This window comes from Gopherus evgoodei, chromosome 11 (assembly GCF_007399415.2).
Source record: "Gopherus evgoodei ecotype Sinaloan lineage chromosome 11, rGopEvg1_v1.p, whole genome shotgun sequence".
NCBI lineage: Eukaryota > Metazoa > Chordata > Testudines > Testudinidae > Gopherus > Gopherus evgoodei.
In genome coordinates this window covers 1,412,552-1,433,246 of record NC_044332.1, presented here as the reverse complement: position 1 = coordinate 1,433,246, position 20,695 = coordinate 1,412,552, and the positions used below count along the sequence as shown (strand labels likewise).

Sequence of the window (20,695 nt, the reverse complement as noted above, 5' to 3'; positions counted from 1 at the left end):
ACATACAGATGGTATATTCCCCCAAAAGGTGTTAATGAAACTTCTTAAGATATACAGCACATATAATTGTGAGTTTAACCTCAGAAATTTTACATTCAGTTCACTAGTAATAAGAAATATGTTTAAATGTGTACAGACTCAAATGATCAACCATTGCTGCTAGCAGAATATCAGAACTTCTTTTGTTAGACCAAGAAATATTTGGAAAACATTGAACCAGGCAGAACAGTTACTATGCCTCTGATGGTCGGGCAACAAGACTGATCCAAGCAATTAAATAGGAGACATCAGCTATGAAGAAGATCACTAGCAGAAACAAAGATGGTACTATAATTAACTTTTTCTCTTTATTTACACCACAAGAATAACAAGTTGTCATAATGTGGTACAAAATACTGGACTCCTAATAAAGTTGAAATTGAAGTTGGTACTGTCAGAGAAAGACACCATTGGCCAGTAAAAAAAAACAAAACAAAACAAAACAAAAACAAAAACAAGAATGAGAAAAATAAATTCCAACTCCACCAAGTAAAAGAAAGGACCATTAGAAAATTTTAGCACAAAGAATGCTACCATCACTTAAAGTAGGGTCCATACAATAAGAGTGAAATTGTGTCTAAATTACAGAGTAAAACGGTAGCTGCTACCAATGGTGACATCATACTGAGCATGTATAGGTATAAAGTAGAATATAATATAGTTACAACTTTGATACTACATATCTGTAATAAGCTCTTGGGTGAATAATGATCAAACCCATCCCCCCCTTTTTATATTTTTATATATATATATATATATATTATATATATAAGTTTGTCATCCTCATAAATTGGAAAATAGCGCCTCCACTATGGAGCACAGAAAAGTGTTTATTTATTTTCTTTCAATAGGATACTTTTTCATCAATATCAAAGTACATGAAGCAGAGCTGAGAACAAGCCCAGCTTCATCACAAAGAAATGTTTTTTATTCCTTTTGATGTAAAGTCTTATTTTAAACCACAGTGTTTGCACAGTACACGACTGTTTAAAGTGAAATCTAGTGAGACATTTCAAAGTCATTAAAAAAGTTAACACAGCTGTGCTGAAGACTTAATGCCTTACATCCTTTTTTTCTCAGAATGAGTGACTAGATGTGTTAACAAAGGGACGCGCCCAACTCCCCACCCTCCCAGAGAAAACAAAACAAAAATCAACAAAAAGAAAAAACCCAAATTTTTGTTTTAAATTGACATAGGCAGTTTACTTTGCGTGTTCTGTGTAGTTTCCCTAAAACACTGTTTGCCACATAAATACAATAAACTCCATTATTGGTAAGTCACAAGTGCTAGATAAACTTTTTCTTCTTAAAATGAGAAATGTTTAAGTAGTCCTTTTTATTTATCTCTTTACAATAAAAAGCACAATTTCTTCAGTTCAGTAAGATGCAATTCCCCCGACCTCCACTCTCCTTCCATACTGCGTGTGTGTTTGACAGAAAATTGCCTCAACTTTTGTCTCTGCTGATCCCACAAGAGGGGAATTTTTTTTCAAAGCTGCCAAGTTTGGCGTGCAAAATCTGTATACAATATAAAGACATGCCAACCTTACAGACCATGCAACCTCAAGGTGTAGGAAACTTAAAAAAATATATTCATATATATTTATATATATATATTTATATATATCAATGCCCATAAAACATGTGGGCCCAAAAAGTTACAAAAAGGAAGAATGGAATGAACGCATGACTGCGACTAATAAAGGAATGTTTTGTATTGAAAGTAAAAACAAAATGATCAATTGTGTACTGCAAACTGGGACTTGCTTCTCTGTAAGACAATTTGAAGATGTTGCTTCGTTTCCAAACAAACAGGCAAAAGAAAAAAATTATTATTGTACTGGGCCACCCCAACGGCTTGGCTACAAAATGATGCACAACTTCTGGTCTCTTGCTGGTGGAGCTGAAGTGCATCCTGTTTGGGTTCAGGAGGGGAAGTAGTAAGGAAAGGGAATGAGTGCTCATTGAATCTCTTTGCAATGCACCTCTTTGGTGGCTACTCCAGAGAGTTTGCTAGCATTCCCCTCAGGACTGGATGCTCACTGACCCACATTCTCTTAGAAGGCTACTGAAATGAAGAGGCCAAAAGCTCAAGGGGTGAAAAAATGGTGGTCTCCAAAACGAGGACCTCCTTTCCCTTCTATCTGTAACAGTCAAGGTCAGACAGGCCACAGAGCACCCAGATGTGGCCTGTTGAGTGGGTTTAGGCAAGTAAGGTTTTAGCCAATCCAAGTGATCTAGACTTTGGAGTAGACGAACGACTTGTAAAGTCTTGGTAAGTCTTTCCATTGCTGGTAATAACTTAGTGAAATGATTTGAAATAAATGAACAATGCATCTTGAAAGTGACAAGGGTACTGAATATTTCAGGCTATTGCCAATCATCTAATTTAAAAGAAATCAACTCAATCTGTCAGCAATTGTTCACAAGGAAAGAGGAACACAAATATTTTCTACAAGTGATACTAAAATTGTTAATTAAGAAAAATAAAAAGGTTACGAAGGTCTGGATACAAAAGGTATCATGTATATGTTGATATTGCCAACATTTATGAATGGGTAAATGATTTAAAATATGAAATCACAGGATTCCACAGCCAAATTACGTTTTAGATCACAGCAGCAAAGTGGTCATTTAAAAAAACAATGCATACACATTTTTTGCATTTTTATATATAAACCTTACCGTTAGAATATGCTGAAGACAGTTCTAATAACCAAAACGTTTCATAATTTTAAATGTACTTGGGTTAGCAAAAACTCAAATACAGTAGTGTCTGTTTATTAAATTGCATTATAAAACAAAGCAAAGAACCCTCTTGCACTTGCATGGTATGTTTCAAATTCTTTCCACAAGCCTGAATTTAGTATGTTCTGAATGGAATGAAAAACAGCTACTTCAAGAACTGGAAAATAAGTAATAAAATGACCATCAGTTGTCATAATAATAAAAAAAAATTAAAAATACCCTTGGTTGTTCAGATAAGGGATCTGTGCTCTCCTACTCTTCTTTGAAAAGGTACACGTGTCAATTTGGTCTCCTTTAGTCACCTAACTCCACAACTCAAGGATTATCTGCTTATACTGAGGGCCAGCTCCGAAAGGCAACAGGGAAAAATCAATGGAGCTGAAGATTAAACTCTCTCACCCAACAGTGACTTCATCTTAAAAATAAATTTGAAAAAAAAAGTTCTTTGGAGGACTAAAATTACAATTCTAACAATGGTGGTTCAGAAAGATGCTTAGTGTGTGTGAGTGAATGCTAGTTGCCTCAATAGTGTCTGGCAAGCCTTCAACATGGTAGCTACTAATGCCATATATAATCCTTGCCACAATCCACATGGAGGATATGATACATCACCCATTGTAATACTACTATGCTTAAGGTAAAACTCTTATTTTCTTTACACAGCTTCTATCACAGAACTGAGGAAATATACAATCATTGGTATCATACAAGAGACCATTGGATTCCCCTCTTTTAGTTAAATGCACGCTTTCTGAAAATAAACTCTGGCAACCTGCAACAGTTCCTTACACTTGTGGAAAGCTGCTCACTGTACAAAAGACTTAACCCCCGCCCCCACAGAAAGTAATGTACACGCATGGAATTAGGGAAGAAAAATGTTGACATTGTTACCGTTCAGAAAAACAACTGCCAAATGTAAAATAAATGTAAGAGTCACACAAACAAGGCTTCTTTAGGGTTTTTGTGAAATATCAATATAAAAATTAACAGCAAATTCATAATCCTTGCTTAAAAACTCATTTTTTGTTAGAAAACCTTAAATTAAAATACAAATGTTTAGGGTAGTTGCCCAGTGGCTAATGTGTTGGTGGTCTGAAAACTTTCCAAACTGTAGTCTGAAAATGCTCAAGTTTCAAACTAGATCCCTCTCCAAAAGCACCAATTCCAATTAATAAATCTTTCACTAGGGACCTTTCAATTGCTACTTTTATAGTCTGCATTTATTATATATATTTATTTTATATAAATGCATTATAAATATTTATCAATAATTCATAAGAATCAGATTTCTAAGCTTGGAATACATTTGTAATATACATTATACACATATATATATATATATATTTATACCTAACAATTTAAGCAGTATCTCATGCTAGTTGCTTTTAATGAAAAGTATTCCAATCTTAAAACTGCAGTTGTGTCTATTGCATGCTTCAACAACCAGATTGGTAAATTCAATTTCTACATAATGTCTGAGAGAGAAAATGTTTGAAAATTTGTTTTCAAAATTGTTTGAATTTCAAAGATCCAACAGTATTTGCCACTTCCTTGGCAACTACCTTAATTTTTTTCCCATGGCAATAAAACAAAACAAAAAAATCGAAACTTTAGACAGTTTTGGAGATGCTCTATCCAGCTGATGCCTGCTTCCAGTAATCATGCCAGCACAAACCAGTCTTCCTTCCTGATGACAGTTCTTGGCTTTCCCAGAGGAAATATGTTGACAAACTGCTGCTGTTCTTTTTCTTAAGGCATTGTTCCTCAAACTTCAGAATATCCAGCTGCACCAAATCCATCAGCTCAATTAAAAAAAAGGCACAAACTCATTTTCAGATGGCTTTGGAGTTACTAAAGCCGACTCCTTCTGAGCTCCATTTCCTCTTTTTTTTTTTGTATTTTTTTCAATGTGTGTGTGTGTGTCTATATAAGACTATATATATATAGACTAGTCCTCTTTCCCCCACCCTCCCCATTAAAAATACACCATCTCGCATTGTTCTGGTTTTGAAGAGAATGTCTGACTCACAGCTAGGTGAGAGCCATTTTAAAAAAAATCCAAGAAACAAAACTACAAGATGAGTTGAGTGGTTCAAAAGGAGATTGCTGAATTGTGGGTAATCAAACTTTAAGCACCAGTTTTAAATGAAGTTTGTTTGTTTTTGTGTTGTTGAATCTTTGATTTAATTATTTTTTTCAGAAAAAAAACTGACAACTTTGCCAAAGACTTTCATGGGCTTTGTTCCCCTTACGGCTTCCATTGAGAACCAGAGGAAGAGCGCCCAGCATACGTGCTTGTCATCAACACTGCTGCTCTTCACCAGCGTTTTTCCTTTTCTGTATATACTGTATATGTGTATATCTATCTATTTGGAGAGATTTTTCTGTTGCTGTGTTTTACACCTGGTTGTCCCTTCTGTATTCTGTAAGAAAACCATGACAGGACGCAGGAGTAACAGGAGAAAGCTTCTTGGCAGAGCTTCAAGACAAAGACGAACAAACAGGAGTACTCCAGCTCAAAGGTGAATGCTACAGGGGAGGCTCCTCTTCCATGGGCTCATCATCTGGTCTGTAAACAATTTCACCCAAAGGAGGCAGGATGGGGGGAAGGAGAAAAAGAAAAAGGGGTAGGGGTATGACAAGGATGAGAAATTTACAGTGTGCTGTGTACAAAAGTGTTACGCTTTCTCTAGTGCACTAATGGGTGTTTTCCTCAAAACTCCCACTAAAACCCAGTTTGCGAACCCTCCCCTACCAACCCATGTAAGTTTTACTCACCCAGGCTGTTAAGAATTAAACTTTTAAACTTTTAGGAGAGTCTGCTACAGGTGGAAAGAGCAGCATTTCTCCAAGTTTTCTAAAGTTCAACATCATTGCACTGAAGAATTGACTCCCCTCCAGTCTTGATGAACACGTGTGCTCGGCTGCTTTGGACCAGTATAACGTAGTAAGACATGGTTGGCACTGTCACCATTCTCCTGGCTAGTCTGAGAGGGTGTAATAAAACAGAGGGGCAGGAGCCACTCACTGTTGAAATAATTACCCTGACGATACTGGGAACGTGTTCAGTTAAAAGGAAATGACAAAAAGATGAAGTCAGACTCTGCACTGCATCACCAGATGGTTACACACATTATTGCCCTCACTACTAACAGCTTCCATCTCTGAGATCTGTTAGACTGATGGAATTGAAGGGAACTCACCTCTTGTCAGCTGGCTTCACACCCACTGACAGAGACGCCATGGCTGTTACTGTTTCTGCTTCTTCAGTCTCACACTTCTGTGCCTCGATCAAGGAGTACCCCACCGTGGAGGAGTAACGCTGGAGTGAATGCCAATACTTGCCTAAGTGAGACATAGGATAAAACCAGGCTGTTAGGCCAGCTGCTGTACCACAAAGTTATGATGTTATTAGTTATTATGAGAAGTGAGCAGGCTCAGGGCTTGGTGCTTTCAGTGTCACCATGATCTTGCATTCAGACAGAGCCTGACATTTGAAACATTATGGGCAAGATTTTCAAAGCACTCAGCATTGGCCTATCTGAGCTCCCATTGAAGCCTTTCCTAAAACTCCCACTGGTATTTCAAAACCAACGCTGGGCACTTTTGAAAAGCTCTCTCTACACATATAGGAATCATATCACCTACCAATTAAACGCAACCACATCTGAGCCTGTCTCATCCCTCCTCTCCAGAGCCTATGAAGGGGCTGGGGTTTGTGTGGGGAAGACACATTCACCCTTCTTCCTTAAGCCTTATGCAGCCTACAAGGAAAAGTAAATACAGCCTGAATCTGTACTAATTAAGGGCAGGCTCTCCCACTCTCAGGGTTGCAGCAGGGAGCTACAGCCTGGTGGTGAGGTTCTTGAACGGGTGGCACTGGAGCAGTCTTGGCTAGGTTTTCCTGGACATTGCCTCTTTTTTGAGCCTCCGTCCTCTGTCTGGGCAGATTTTTCAAACATGCAATGTCCAGGGGGGTTTCTGAGCAGACATTGCAGTTTAGAAAAAGCTTTGATTGGTACGTTTCCCGATTGGTCCCTCTCCTGCATCGACAGCTGACTGGTCCATTCCCCTGTAGCCACAGTTGCCAGATCCCGCCCACGCAGGCCCCCAGCTCGCAGCCCTGGGGTAAGGATCCCGCAGGGAGGCACTGACTGACAGCTGTCGCTCCATCCTGGGCTTGCGCCAGCTGGTTGACAGGGAGCGACACTGCCCCTCCCCCTCCTCCAGTGAGTACTCCTCCTGCAGGCACTCCCCTCCAGCTCCCCCAGTGTATCCCCCCTCCCAGTGCTCTCTTTTTGAGAGCCTGAAATATGGTAACCCGAGTCTTGGCTGATGTGGGAGGATGCAGAGACCCCCAGCAAGCCATCCAGACTCTGTGCTCCTTCCCCTAGCTGTGGGCTGGGAGGAACTGGAACAGAGCTCCCTTTCCACGGCTCCCCTCAAACATGGAACATCTCTTGGCCTTTGCCTGCTCCATTCAGCCGAGTTGATCATGCTGAGTTTGGGCTGGGGGTGAGGTGGGGGGGAAGTGGGGAAAAGAGACACAGAAGTTACAGACTTAGTGTGGTTCAGTTCAGAGGATTATCCATGAAAAAGTACCTTCCCCACAGACTGGGGATGGGATGAAGTGGAGGATACTACCCCATGCTACCCCAAAGTCTGGCTTCCAAATCCAAATTAGCAACAGATAAAGGCAGGAGTGCTGCACCACTGCTCTGTCTGCATGGCCAGAAAAACCTTTGTCAAGGTGGCAAAGCATCCAGAGACCCATGGATAAGTCTGAACTGCCTCTAGTATTTGCCAGCAGAGAGGTGCAGCCCAAAGTCTCAAGACAGAGGGAGAGATCATGGTTCAAAAAACGGAACAGTTCATCAGCACTTTTAGTGTATTTCTTCATTTGCTTTTATGGCTCACAACATAGTGAGGGGGAAAATACCACAGTAATTTTGCAGCCCTGGCAACAAGAAGACTGGAATACAGACATGGTTTTAAAATCATCACCGTGACCAATTTAGTATCAAGAGCTGCGGAAAGGAATCTGGTACATGAGTGCTCAGTCTGAAGATCTGGTTATCTGATAAATATGCTGGCCAACCTGGAGGTAATGATGGCCTCCTGAAGCGAGAAGCTGAGTTCTCCATATGGAAAAGCCAGTTTACTTCTACATTGTAACTATGATGATTCACAGTGATAAACAGTCTGGCTAATTCTACAGCAACAGTACAGTTATTAGCTGATATCTGGCTTTAGTGCCATGCTGCTTTGTTACATATGTTATCACAGTGGTGCTGTCATAATAAAGATCTGCTTTCAACTAAGTGTTTACTGTAGCTATGTAAACCAGCATATAATTAGCTCAAACAGTTTGTTTGCTAAGACATTTGAAGTATTTAGAGGCAACAATTTTTCCAGTATGTCTGAACTTTACACCTGGGCACAGCACAATGGAACGTCCTCTTAACGAAGCAGTTTCTTGGAAATCAGGGTAAAATCTTGGTACTACTGAAATCAGTGGGAATTTTGCTATTGGCTTGAGGGTTGGGGAGGGTCAGGATTTTACCCCTGTTTGTCTCCTTCAGACAATAAGGTGCATTTAAAATGAAAGTGGAATGAGGAGGCTGACAGGTTAACACGGTCGAAGTCAGAATTACTGTCTGCCAAGAACCCTGGATTCTATGGCCATTCAGTGCTGGAAGAAACACGCGAAAACGAACTTCTGCCCAGCGCTGCTGAAGACTTTGTTGAATATGCTTCACCAGCATCCTTCTAATCGAACTTTGGATCTAAAACCAGAGCTGAATCACTGGTTGCGAATGAAACTGCTCTTCTGCTTTGAATGGTTAAAAACAGGTGGAAGATATTAAGTGCAGAGTTCACCTGCTTTTGCTGCTTATTCCTCACCTGAAGCCCCACGTCGGTTTGGAAACCTTGTAATTCCTGGCTGTGGAGATGTTTATAACATCACCAACCCCTGAGCCAGGTTTAGGTCAGGAAGCAGCACAAGGACAGTTGGACTCTTAAAAATCCTTAGAAATTTAGAGCTAAGGAAGAATATGTGGGAAAAGGAAGACCGGTTTTGTGGCTGAGGCAATGAACTGGAGAAACGGGTTCAAGGGCTGACTCCACCACAGGCTGCCTGTGGGAGCTTGGGCAAGACACTCTGGCAAACTTCAAAAACACTCAAATGGTTTAGGAGCCATTTTCAAAAGTGACTAAGGTACTTAGGAGCCAAAGTCCAATTAACTTCCAATGTGACTTAAAGCTCCTAAGTAAATTATTCACTTCTGAAAATTTTGCCCTTATTTCTCAGGTTCTTGGTTCCCTACCTGTAAAACATGGACAACACTTTCCTTCTCCAATTTGTCTTCTCTGTTCAGATTATAAGCTAACCTAGGGATAGGATCTCCTGTGTGTATGTGTTTAGCATATTGGGGCCCCAATTGAGCTTGGGGTCTCTTGGAGCTACAAATAAACAACATTAGCACAAGAGTTCAAAGTGCTCCATGCTGACAGGGCAGCATTTTATTTTTAAAAGCATAGGCAAGCCTACAATTCCAGCACTTCTTCCCAACGCTGGGTTTAACTTCTATTAATGTTCAGTCTTAATTAGAAGCTGTAACAATTCCCAATTCAACTTCTTTAACAGCCATGAGAGGCTGCACATAAGCACTACCCATACATCCCACCACACACAGCACAAGGAGGAAACTTGACCTTTAACCTGTGTTTAGTTCCTTTAACTAATGACCCCTAACCTCACTTTCTTCACCAACAGTAGCACAATTTGTTTTATGTGTACGATTACTAAGAGAAATGCATCACTCGGGTTTATAGCTGGTTTTGGGTTAGGGTGAGAGAAAGGAAACCAAAAGATAAACACATCATCTTGCTGTCTGACCTCACGTATGAACACTACAGGTATGTCTACACAGTCTGGGGCAGTGAGTCAGGCTTCTGCTAGCATGGTAAGAAAAGTTGCAGACAGGGCTTTGAAGTTGTGCCTTAAGCCTCCCAGTGGATGGACATTTCAGAGGCTGAGCTCCAGCCTGAAGCACAATATCTACACAGCTCTTTTTAGAGCACTAGTGTGAGCCCACATCTATCAACCTGTACTGGGAGGCTTGCTGCTGTGAGCTGTGTAGACACTCTTACACAGTTGTTCACTTCTGCATCTTGCATGTTCAGCTCGTGGTTGCACAGGGTGTGTTTACTGTACGTTGACCATCAGCAAACCAGCTGAAGTAAATCTAGCAGACCTCGGGAGAATTTATTTACTATCATCATTAAAATGATGGAGGTGTCAAAATAGTGTTGTCTGAGACAGCTCAAAGGAGAATTATCTGAGCCAAGCTTATATATACTCACTGTGTATCTCAATTACTTTTTCCATGGAATGCACTGCATTGGCATTTGCTCTCTGCTGCAAGACTTTTTCTGGAAGAGGTTCAAGCTGAAAAAAATGGAATAGAAATAGAGAATTTCAAATGTATAGTACTGTATATACTCTGTATCCAAGCATTCAAGACACTGTATATATGTAATCTGTACTGAGTGCCCAGTCCCCTTCTTTGATTCCCATTATCTGATCCTACTTAAAAGTCTGGATATCAAAACTTTCTAAACAGTCTTCTTATTACTCTATACTTCAGTTCTGCATGTGCATGCACACACACACAGAGCCTTACAGCTGTACTACATGTAATGAATGGAAGTTGAATGGAAAACTTGAGGAATTAAATTATTCACTGCCATGAACATATAGTGTACTTTTTGAAAAGTTTAGGCTCTGGATGAGAGTTTTCAAAAGCATGAGCTATCTATCAGCTCCCCCAGAAAACTGTATGTGCAGAATATTAAAAAAAAGTTACGAGCGCCAATCCAGTTTAAATTTGAGTGACTCCTAACTCCCAGCCTATTCTCTAACCTCCTTCTCACATGACCTCTTATACCACATCTTCTATTTCTTCCAGGATACTTCCCCACTACTCCCCCATTGCCATGAGCCATTGTGTGGCCCAAGGCTGCTGCTGGCCACAGACTGAATATCTACATGCCTCCTAATGTCCACAGGGCAAGAGCTCCACTAGTGTCCAGCTCCGAAACAGTGCAGGACAGGAGCCCTGCTTTTAAGGATCTTTGAACATGTGCAACTGGAAAGGATGCCTGAGCTTTGAAGTCAAGCACTCTCAGAATAGCTATTCTGCTTTGGTGAGCTAGGCAGAGCCCTGTTCTACAGTCTTCCCCACTTTTCATTTGTCAACAAACATATTTCATTTGTCAGTCACTGGGCACACAGAGAAATATTAATGAGGGAGAATGTTGATAACTTTGCTGGGGTTTTTTCTTAAAGCCTATATATAAGATACTATGTAGATCTATTTCTACGTAAAGTCTGAAGTGTAAAAACAAAGCCATTTTTACAGGTTAAAGGGACCTGGGAAAAAAGTTAGATACCAGCCAAAAGAGTAACTTTTAAATTCCTTTGAACTCCTAATCTAATGAATGTATTTACTTGTAACTTTCCCAAAAATCAAATTTGTGCCGTCCGAGTAAATGTCCTAATTTTGATTATGACAAACACGACTTTTCGTCCATTACAAAGGAACCGAAACCCTGCTTTAACTCTAAACTGCACAAAACCTTAAGTACAAAGCCACCGGTAGCGTCTCCATAAGGAGTTCTTTGTAGCTCTTACTATCTGCTGGGTCAATCTTACCAGGGCAGAGAAAGATTAACACATGGATTTAATGCCTATGAAATTTGTGCTAAAGTTACTGTGTGTAGAGAATTGTTTTATGAACCTTATTCTCTATGATGCTGGTTTCTTTCCTGTCCTCCTTAAATAGTGAGAAATAATGAGAATAATGTGACAGAATTGAAATTGCAGGTTGAAAGGTGATACAGAACTTTAAAAAAGTTCCTACATTTGAATTTATACTATATGCACATAAGAGTGTCTTTTGGGGCTCAAGAGCCTTTGCATTCTAAATGCAGACAGGACATGAACTGTTTGTCTCTGTTCTTATCCAAACTCACACCTCTCAACCCTGGTGATAAAAAAAAAAAAAACTTTAATACCTGAGGCAAGGGAACATCTTTGTTTCCCTAAAGAGAGATGCGTGAATGTTTAGCAACTAGAGTAACTCAAAGAAAGTGTGCCCTGGTTGCCAAGAAGGCTAACAGCATTTTGGGCTGTATAACTAGGGGCATTGCCCGCAGATCGAGGGATGAGATCATTCCCCTCTATTCGACTTTGGTGAGGCCTCATCTGGAGTACTGTGTTCAGTTTTGGGTTCCACACTACAAGGAGGATGTGGAAAAACTGGAAAGAGTCCAGCGAAGGGCAACAAAAATGATTAGGGGGCTGGAGCACATGATTTATGAGGAGAGGCTGAAGGAACTGGGATTGTTTAGTCTGCAGAAGAGAAGAATGAGGGGGGGATTTGATAGCTGCTTTCAACTACCTGAAAGGGGGTTCCAAAGAGGATGGATCTAGACTGTTCTCAGGGGTATCTGATGACAGAACAAGGAGTAATGGTCTCAAGTTGCAGTGGGGGAGGTTTAGGTTGGATATTAGGAAAAACTTTTTCACTCAGAGAGTGGTGAAGCACTGGAATGGGTTACCTAGGGAGGTGATGGACTCTCCTTCCTTAGAGGTTTTTAAGGTCAGGCTCGACAAAGCCCTGGCTGGGATGATTTAGTTGGGAACTGGTCCTACTTTGAGCAGGATGTTGGACTAGATGATCTCCTGAGGTTCCTTCCAATCCTGATATTCTATGATTCAATGAAAGAAGCTTTTCTGATGAGGGTATAGTTATACTGGCAAAACCATCTGGGGTGGATGCAACTGTATCAGCGTAAATATGCTGACGACAGGTCCCCCAAACAACATAAGCTCTACTTTTGGCTAGGTCTATACTATGAATGCTTTTTGATATAGGTACCCCAGAATATTACACTTGCCAAGCGTTCCTAGCGTAGGCACAGCTCATATTGGCAAAGGTGAGCTTTTGCTGGCTTCGGTTATTTCAGTCTCTTCCCTTTGCTGACCTGAACAAAATAAGCAATACCAGCAAAAGTTCAGTTCTGCCATTATAACTCTGTCTATACTAGAGGCTTTTGGTGGCACAGCTATGCCAGTCAGAAATCACACTTCTTCACACCTGTGATCAATATCAATCTGGCTTTGCAAAAATCTATAGCGTAGACCTGGCCTGTATAAGCACAAGCAGCAAAGAATCCTGTGGCACCTTATAGACTAACAGACGTTTTGGAGCATGAGCTTTCGTGGGTGAATGCCCACTTTGTCAGATGTCATATAAGCACAGTTACACTGGTACAATTGCATCTATGCTAGGGATTTCAGCGGCATACCTGTGTTGGTTAAAAGAAACAATCACCCCTTAACTGGGCAATAATTCTTAGGTCAAGCCTCACGGAGAACAGCAATGTTTAGAATCTAACACAATATAGTGACAACAATCTCAAACATAACATAATTCAAGTTTAAACATATGCAGGCTGTCCTATTTCACAGGACCTGTAGCCATCTCCCACATCATGGGTAAGTATATTGCAGATGTTACAAGGAGTCAGATTTAATTTGATGCATTAGTGAACAGTGAATTTCCAACAACAATGCATTTACTGTGAAAAAATTCTTGCGCACGCCCCTTAGAAGTAAATGGCACGCAGTGCATAGACCATTTCACTCGGCATGCACAGAACCTTTTGGCGCTTGGGGGAAGGGGAAGGAAAGATTGGAAAGGAAGCATGGAAACTCCCCCTCTAAACTCTCCCTTGATTACATTTTCTTCTGTTTTTCTGGAATAGATTTTCCTCATGTCAGACAAAAAGAAGGCCAGAACTGTTCACTATAAAGGAATTCCAAATTTTCAGATGAGAAGCATGCCATGAATATGCTGACACTGGGAAAGCCACACTGTTTCCCTCCATTGTCAGTCAGGAGGAGCTGTGTGGGGAAAGGGAGCCAGCTGACCGAAAAAGCAATATGCCTTTAACAGGACTTAGAAGCTGCATTGCAAGTAATTATACGAGGGTGGGAGGGGAACCAGATAGCACCACAATACACTGCATTCTGTAGCAAAGGGCCCTATAATCCAATTGTGGCATGAGAACTAGCACGATCTAAAACTCTGCCCATATCCTATTCTGATCCTGTAGCCTTCAACCAATACAAAAAATTAAAAAACACACATTGAACTGTTCGAAGTGATAATATGAAAACACCAGGAAAAAGAGTATCAGTTTGGGCGTTGGAAGACGCAGAAAACGAGGGTATGGCGATTTGAGCAACAAAATGTCAAAACCCCTCCTTCTCCCGTATGCACAAATCAAGAACAAATGGACTTCTGTCAAAGGGTTTGTTTAGTTAAAGAGTCAGGGCAGGAAGTGAGAGATCCAGCACTAACCAATCTAATTTTGTTCCAACAGCCCCAGACATTGCCAGGGACAGCAGTACAAGGGCGTTTTTTGCATACAGAGGGGCAAAAACTTTTTTTTGGGCTAACATTTTATACTGAGTTAAGTCCGTTCACAGTCAGAAAAAATGCTCCTCAAAAGCTACAGCATCCTTTCCCCTTTCATAAAGTCAATCAAGGCATTTCGGCTACTATTGTTATATCTACAGCACTTGCTTCAGTTCCCATTAAGACTGAAAAATCCTGCTTCAAATAAAGCACACTGTGATTATAAAGGCTTCTTCCAGAGAGCCATGCTGCCAAGTAAGTACAGGGAGCTCTGTGTGTGTGGGTGGGGGGGGGGGGGGCCTTTATCTTTAGAGGATACCCGAAGGTGCACACCAATTGCACGGGATCTGCCAATTCTGGGAGTGTCACCCCTAGCCTCTTTTGCCCACAGGCAGGAACATTACAAATATTTTAATATGGCATATCCATGATTCTGAAAGGGGCATGTTAGGTGTTCATACTACATCATGCTAGCAGAACAGTATGTCTCCTCTGGAACAGAGATCATATCTGGAGTATATTACAGGGGAAAATAAGAGTTTGTCTGTTTGTTGTTCTTTTAACCAATACCTTTGTGGGTATTATTTCCCTTTATTATTATTTAATATTAATTTTGTGGTAGCACAAGACTACAATGCAATCTAGCTCAATTCACAACACTACTCAAACGAGAACTGGAACAGCCGAGGGCTACTTGCTAGGATTGGGCTGTGCAGGCAGAACTGCATCTGGGTAGCTTCCAGTGCGCTATACACATTATTTGGCTTTCATTCACATAAGCTCTAAATGCTCTGACAACCAGATAAACTCCCAGGCCAAGGTTTTCAAACAATGACTGCTGTTTCCGGTGCCCAACTTGGAACATCCCTTCATGGCTGGATTTTCAGAAAGTCCGACCGCTGAAAAGTGGGCTCCTTTAACATGTCTGAGGCTAGGCGCCCACAAATGGAAGCACCCACCCTCACTAGCCATGTTTGGAGACCTTGGCCACAGCCCAGCAACATAAAAACAATTTATCAGCCAAGAATTCATAGTACCACAGCTTAGCCACAGACCCCCCCCAACTCTCCACCCAAAGTCCTGGCTTGTGACTATTTGGTTGCCATTTGTATGGTAGTTCAATGAGCGCTGGAATCAATTTTGTCCCAAATTAAAAAAAATATTAATGAGACAAGGTGGGTGAGGTAATATCTTTTATTGGACCAATTTCTGCTGGCGAGAGAGACAAGCTTTTGAGTTTCTCAGAACTCTTCTCCAGGTCAAAAAACTAGTATCATTGAAAAATCTGCCTACTAGAAATGATACAGGCTGAACCAATTTATATTTGATTCTTGTTTTATGCCAAGTGCTTGTTTTTGACTCTGGGAGAAACTCTTCCTCTTCACCTCATTTGTACAAAACTGTACTGAGCTCTTTACGAATACCCTCAACTTCTCTTGATGTAGCAGTGCACTCAGCATTATAAAAGGCAGTGCTGGGCTCCGAGCTGTAGCCTAGCAGCTGCTCTGTCTGTGTGTTATTCTTTATGATGTGACTGCTGTGAGCAGTGGAATTATCCACGTTTGAAGCAGAGCTGTAGGAAATCATCTTCATGTGCTAGGAAGAGGTTTAAGACAATTGCTTATTGACAGCTTGTTTGTTATGTTTAAAACCTTTTATTTTAAGGGGCATGACTACCAACGTTGGCACTGTGTGTGGGGTCTGAGGACCGGCCCAGGCAGTTTCACTCTGTTACTGGTAGCTCTGTTTTCTAGGAGGATTGACACTATTCCATCTTCACTGGAGTTTGCTTCTCCAATACCAGTGACTGTTACCATGTCAGTAATGAGATGTGGGACAGAAAAAAGGTTGAAATTCACATGGTTTATTACCCAATGTGCAGGACCCCACCCAAGGTTCCAAAGCTGGTCAGGACCTTCCCCCTTCATGATCTAGAGTGTAACATTTACACTGTCTTTTCAGAGCCTGACATGGCTGTATGTATTAATAGCATTGCTGAATGTTATTTTCAGGAGGCGGTTTTAGCAGCTGCTTGAGAGGGGTGGCCAGAGCCCACAGCGAAGCCAGGACAACCATGGCCTGGAGGTGTTTGACAGGAGTGGCACTGAGAAATGACCAACGGTGTTTGCAGCCATATCAGGCCAGATCTGAGCATTTTATTCAGTGTAGGGTGACCAAAGTTCTTGGGAGTTTTCAGCCAATCTCCCTCACCAAGTAGAGCAGTTCACTGCTGAGCTTGAGAAACACTACCTCACTCATTCCTTCATGCCATACCCGGATGTGTTGAGGTGGCTGGTTACGGACAGCCACGTTGTGTGGTTGGCTGGCTGTTCAGATACCTGCTGCGGATTCATGTTGTGGTGGATGGAGGAGGGGTAGGTTGGTTGCCAAACCCCTTGTTACAAAGTATTATGTAGCTCTGTCCAGACAACTGTCTTGGGGAGACAGTCTCTCCTCTCTCAGACAATCTTTTCTGCAGTCTTTGGTGGTGCACTGGGGTGGTGAGTGGGTGACTAGGGCTTGAAGCGGGCCTCAGCCTGGCAGTCTCCTCATGAATGATCTCTCTTATCCCTGAAATTTTGGCCTGCAACAATGTTATTTCAAAATGAACCAAGTGGATGTTGGATTGTTGGTTCCCCTGTAGCAGGTGCTTAGTGAGCCGGCTTGCCCTATTACAGCCATCTCAGGCCACAGCACCCTGTAGACCATACCGTCTTGTCTCTGCTTGGTAACTCTACTCCCCTCCCCCATGCAGTACTAACACTTTGCCACTCTTAGGGTACAACTGGCCTTGGTGAACTCAGACCACGGAGCACTGAGGTCTCTTTCATTCCTGATAGGTATTGCTGTGGTCAGGCTCCCTAACCAAGATGTTCAGGAACTGGATGAGAAGTGTTACGCTAGGTTCAAGATTACATCTGACAGGACACAGTGTCCCCTCTTCCAGATGGGTCAATCAACCCTTCATACTTATCTGTCCTGGCACTATGATTCTTCATCCTGGCTGAGACCCTGTGCCTGCATTTTCTCCTAATCTTGGAAAGACTATTTCAGTGGTCTTCAGATATAGTTTGGATTTTAAGCAACAGCATCATTCACCAGGTACAAGCAGCTGTTCAGCACCGGCAGTCACAGCTTGGCTTCCCTTTTGGACAGAATCCAGTTTTAAGCCGAGCACCTGGTGGTGCATGTCATGGAATCGTCAGATTACCATCATGTGCAAGCTCCGGTTAATGACCCCATCCCACCCCATTTGATTGTGGGTAAACCTCAAATTACTCATTTGAGTTAAGTGATATTGGACTGTACTGAAACTCAGCCCTGAGTTTCTCCTGAAGATGTGCCAACAGATTGGTGGACCATGTCAGGAAAGACATCAGCTGGGAATGGAGTGTTTTTGTGCTTTCTTTTATGGAAAGATGCTGAGGCATGAGTGGATTACTTATGATAATCCAACCTCAGATGTAACCTGTAACACTGAAATAGGGAGTGTACTGAAAACTGACTGGGTGATTTGCAGGTGGCATATACAAGCTACACTAGAGTCCAGTGCATCAAAGGTTGCTTCCTAGGTGGCAGTTATATTTAGCGGGGATAATGGTGGTTTGGTATCCTTGGAGTGGTTGGGAAAGGCTGGTACTTCAGCAAACTCTCAGATCTCATTGCAACATTTGGTGTTTTCCAGATGCAGTAACATGCCCAGTATCTAAATTGTGTAAAAACACAGGTAGACATGGGCTTTGAAATAAAGGTGGCCTGGTAGAGCTTGGATAGTTAGCATGTTTGGTACCTGAATACTGAAGGTAGAGGGAGGCCAGGTGTCTGTTCTGTGCTGCTGTTGCCTCCTCTACTTTGTGGAACTGTTAGCAAACGTTGCCTTTAGGCGTCATCTCATTATGCTATTTAATAAAAGTTGCAGCTTGTTGGCCATAAGTTACATAAATTGAAAAAGTCCTCAGTGGATCCTGCCCTCCACAACCTTTATTTTTTCCAACAATAGTCAAATTATTTGTAGTGGCTTTGAACAAATCAAAAAATGGTAACTAAAAAAATATTTAACTTCTGATGCTGCTAAATCATTTTACATTAAAATACTCTGAGATGCATAAAGCTTGTAGTTACAACTATATTTTAATTTCCCTGACACTTGGGAATTATCCTTGGCTCTAGGCTTTGCAACCACACAGACATTTTCTTAAAATTAAAATTTTAATTTCAGCTGATGAATTTAATTTCAGCTTGTGAGGCCTGCATTTCCCCCTTCATTTCCTTCGGTTTCACTATATAATTTAGTCATATCTTAAGTTAGCAAATTTCCCCTTCAGCCTGTTGCTATCCACAGCTGGCTGTCCATGTGCGTGCATGCAAAATTGTCTAACACACTGTATATCAAAATTCATCAAAGGGCCCGCAGGATACAGCAACGGTGGCTCACTCCAACTTCCTTGCATTAAAAAGATTTTATAAAAGACCTTGATAAAACCAGTGCTTCCTGCTTTTTGATGTGTGTAAGTAAAAGAACATTTTCATGGTATCTGCACAGTCTTATAACCAGCTTATCAAAAACAAGAACAGGTCCATCCTTAAAAGCTTTTAAGTTCTTTATGGATATTCTGATGTAATTACAAAAAATACAAAATGAAAAAACCCATCAAAACACAACAAATCAAACATTCTTCTTTAAATTGTCTAAATATATGAACCATTTCAACCTAGCAAAGTGACTACTGGCAAGACATAATATAGGTAAATAAAATCTTTGGAGCACTTAAACTCAGAAAGATGTGTTATAAAAAATGATTCTAACCAAGCTGATCACTGGAGAATAATGCTTGTTCAGAGCTTTAAACTGGGTGTTCTGCAAAGGTGGGAGGCTGCAGAAGAGCAGTTTTGCTCTAAGGTTTGGATGAAGCCAAGGAAATTGCCTCTGATGATGAGAGGTCTGAGAGTTTGTAGTACAGAGAATGAGGGGCTCTGACAAACAATGGGGTGGGATGCCACTATGGCTGGTTCCCAAGTTACTAGGGACCAAAAGAAGGATAGAGCTGCTTGGGTAGAGACTGGCTGGCAAAATCATCCCCACTGGGGCATGTGACAAATCTGCCAAGCCAAAGCTCAAGGAATCAACAGCCTTTGAAGGCTCTGGTAGAGGGGAACTCAGAGAATTTGGAACAAGCGTTATGATGTCCTGACTATTCTCACCAGGGTCCGCTGGATTTATTAGTGAGATCTTCTCCAGAATCATCTTTCTCCTTGCAGAAGTGCCCTTAATGTTCTGGACTCCACAGTTATGGAGCTGGCTGGAGCAGTCATTTATCAGATATATGTCACCCATGCTTCTATGCAGAATCAAACCCAATACTGTGGACTTCTTGGAGCAGTGAAAAGCAGGTCCCTTGTTGTTATATTGCAGCTCCACATCAAAGAGGTTTATGACTTGTTAATGGTTCAATGTCAGCTTTGCAGTCCTGATTCTCAACTTGGACAGCTCCAGAACTGAAAGATTACTCAGGTTTTCCTCCATATGGCCTGCACCTGGAGGCTTTTGGCCCTATAGTCCTCCACCTATTGCCTCTGTAGTCTCTTCAGCAAGGAGGGGTGACAAGAGAACAAACTCTCTTCCTCCAAGGAAGGCAAAGGCTCTTCATCCTCCTTCACCTGATGGGCAGTCAGACTCGCTCTCTGGGGAAGCTGAGGAAGATGCCTTCAGGGGTGCTCCTCTCTATATTATCCCACATGAGGCTGTCTTGATTGCTTCCTTTTCTCCTCTCAGGGATGTCCGGGCCTTTCAAGATTGGTTGAATTCATTACATATTTGTCTGGATGTCTCAGGACTCACTGAATGAGGGGCCTTCATGTCATCAGTTTGCAGTTGTATTGAGCATGGGTGAGTAGGTCTACCAAGCCCTGCATGGGAGTTATCCATGCATATCCCATGCAGAATGACAAATAGACCTTTGTGTTTAAATACACTGCAAAGTATGCATGGTGATCCTTTAATCGAAAAGACAGCCCAAAATAATTCACACAGCACACTGATTCAATCTGTGATGATATCCCACTTTAATAGCATAGCTCCAGTTTGAAAATATATCTAATCACTTTCGCATGCTGCTGCAAGTCTCAGCTGTGTAGGATCCAGACAATGAATAGAAGTGATATTGCTTTTCTTCACTCATCTTCAACACTGACTTTTTGAAAGGCTCTTGAGAGCTTTTGCTACAATGACATCTTCTGAGCTAATAGTGGATACTTCCTAGGGCTCCAGTCTGACAATTCTAATGTTAACTAGTTCATTGCTGAGAATTTTGGTAGAAACATCCAACTATAATGTACTTATTTCTTGTTGTTGGATGCAGTGGCAGGGAGCAATAAGGTTGCCATCAAAAGTTGCTGGGGTGGGGAATGAGGAATTC

The 20,695-nt window shown here is 41.5% G+C and overlaps 1 protein-coding gene and 1 pseudogene across 4 annotated transcripts in view; both read right to left on the bottom strand.

The window, feature by feature from the left end:
• Window positions 1–232: 232 nt before the first annotated feature.
• Window positions 233–1,456, bottom strand: LOC115659804 (annotated as a pseudogene).
• Window positions 329–20,695, bottom strand: part of HDAC4 (histone deacetylase 4) — a 450,554-nt gene continuing 430,187 nt past the window's right edge. For all 4 annotated transcript variants that reach the window (XM_030579819.1, XM_030579818.1, XM_030579820.1 and 1 more), the window contains 3 exons: window positions 10,156–10,240; window positions 5,991–6,132; window positions 329–5,356 (listed from right to left, as the gene is read on the bottom strand). In XM_030579819.1, coding sequence (XP_030435679.1) covers window positions 5,317–5,356; window positions 5,991–6,132; window positions 10,156–10,240 — 267 coding nt within the window. In that variant the 3' untranslated portion in view covers window positions 329–5,316. The remainder of the gene's footprint in view (window positions 5,357–5,990; window positions 6,133–10,155; window positions 10,241–20,695) is intronic.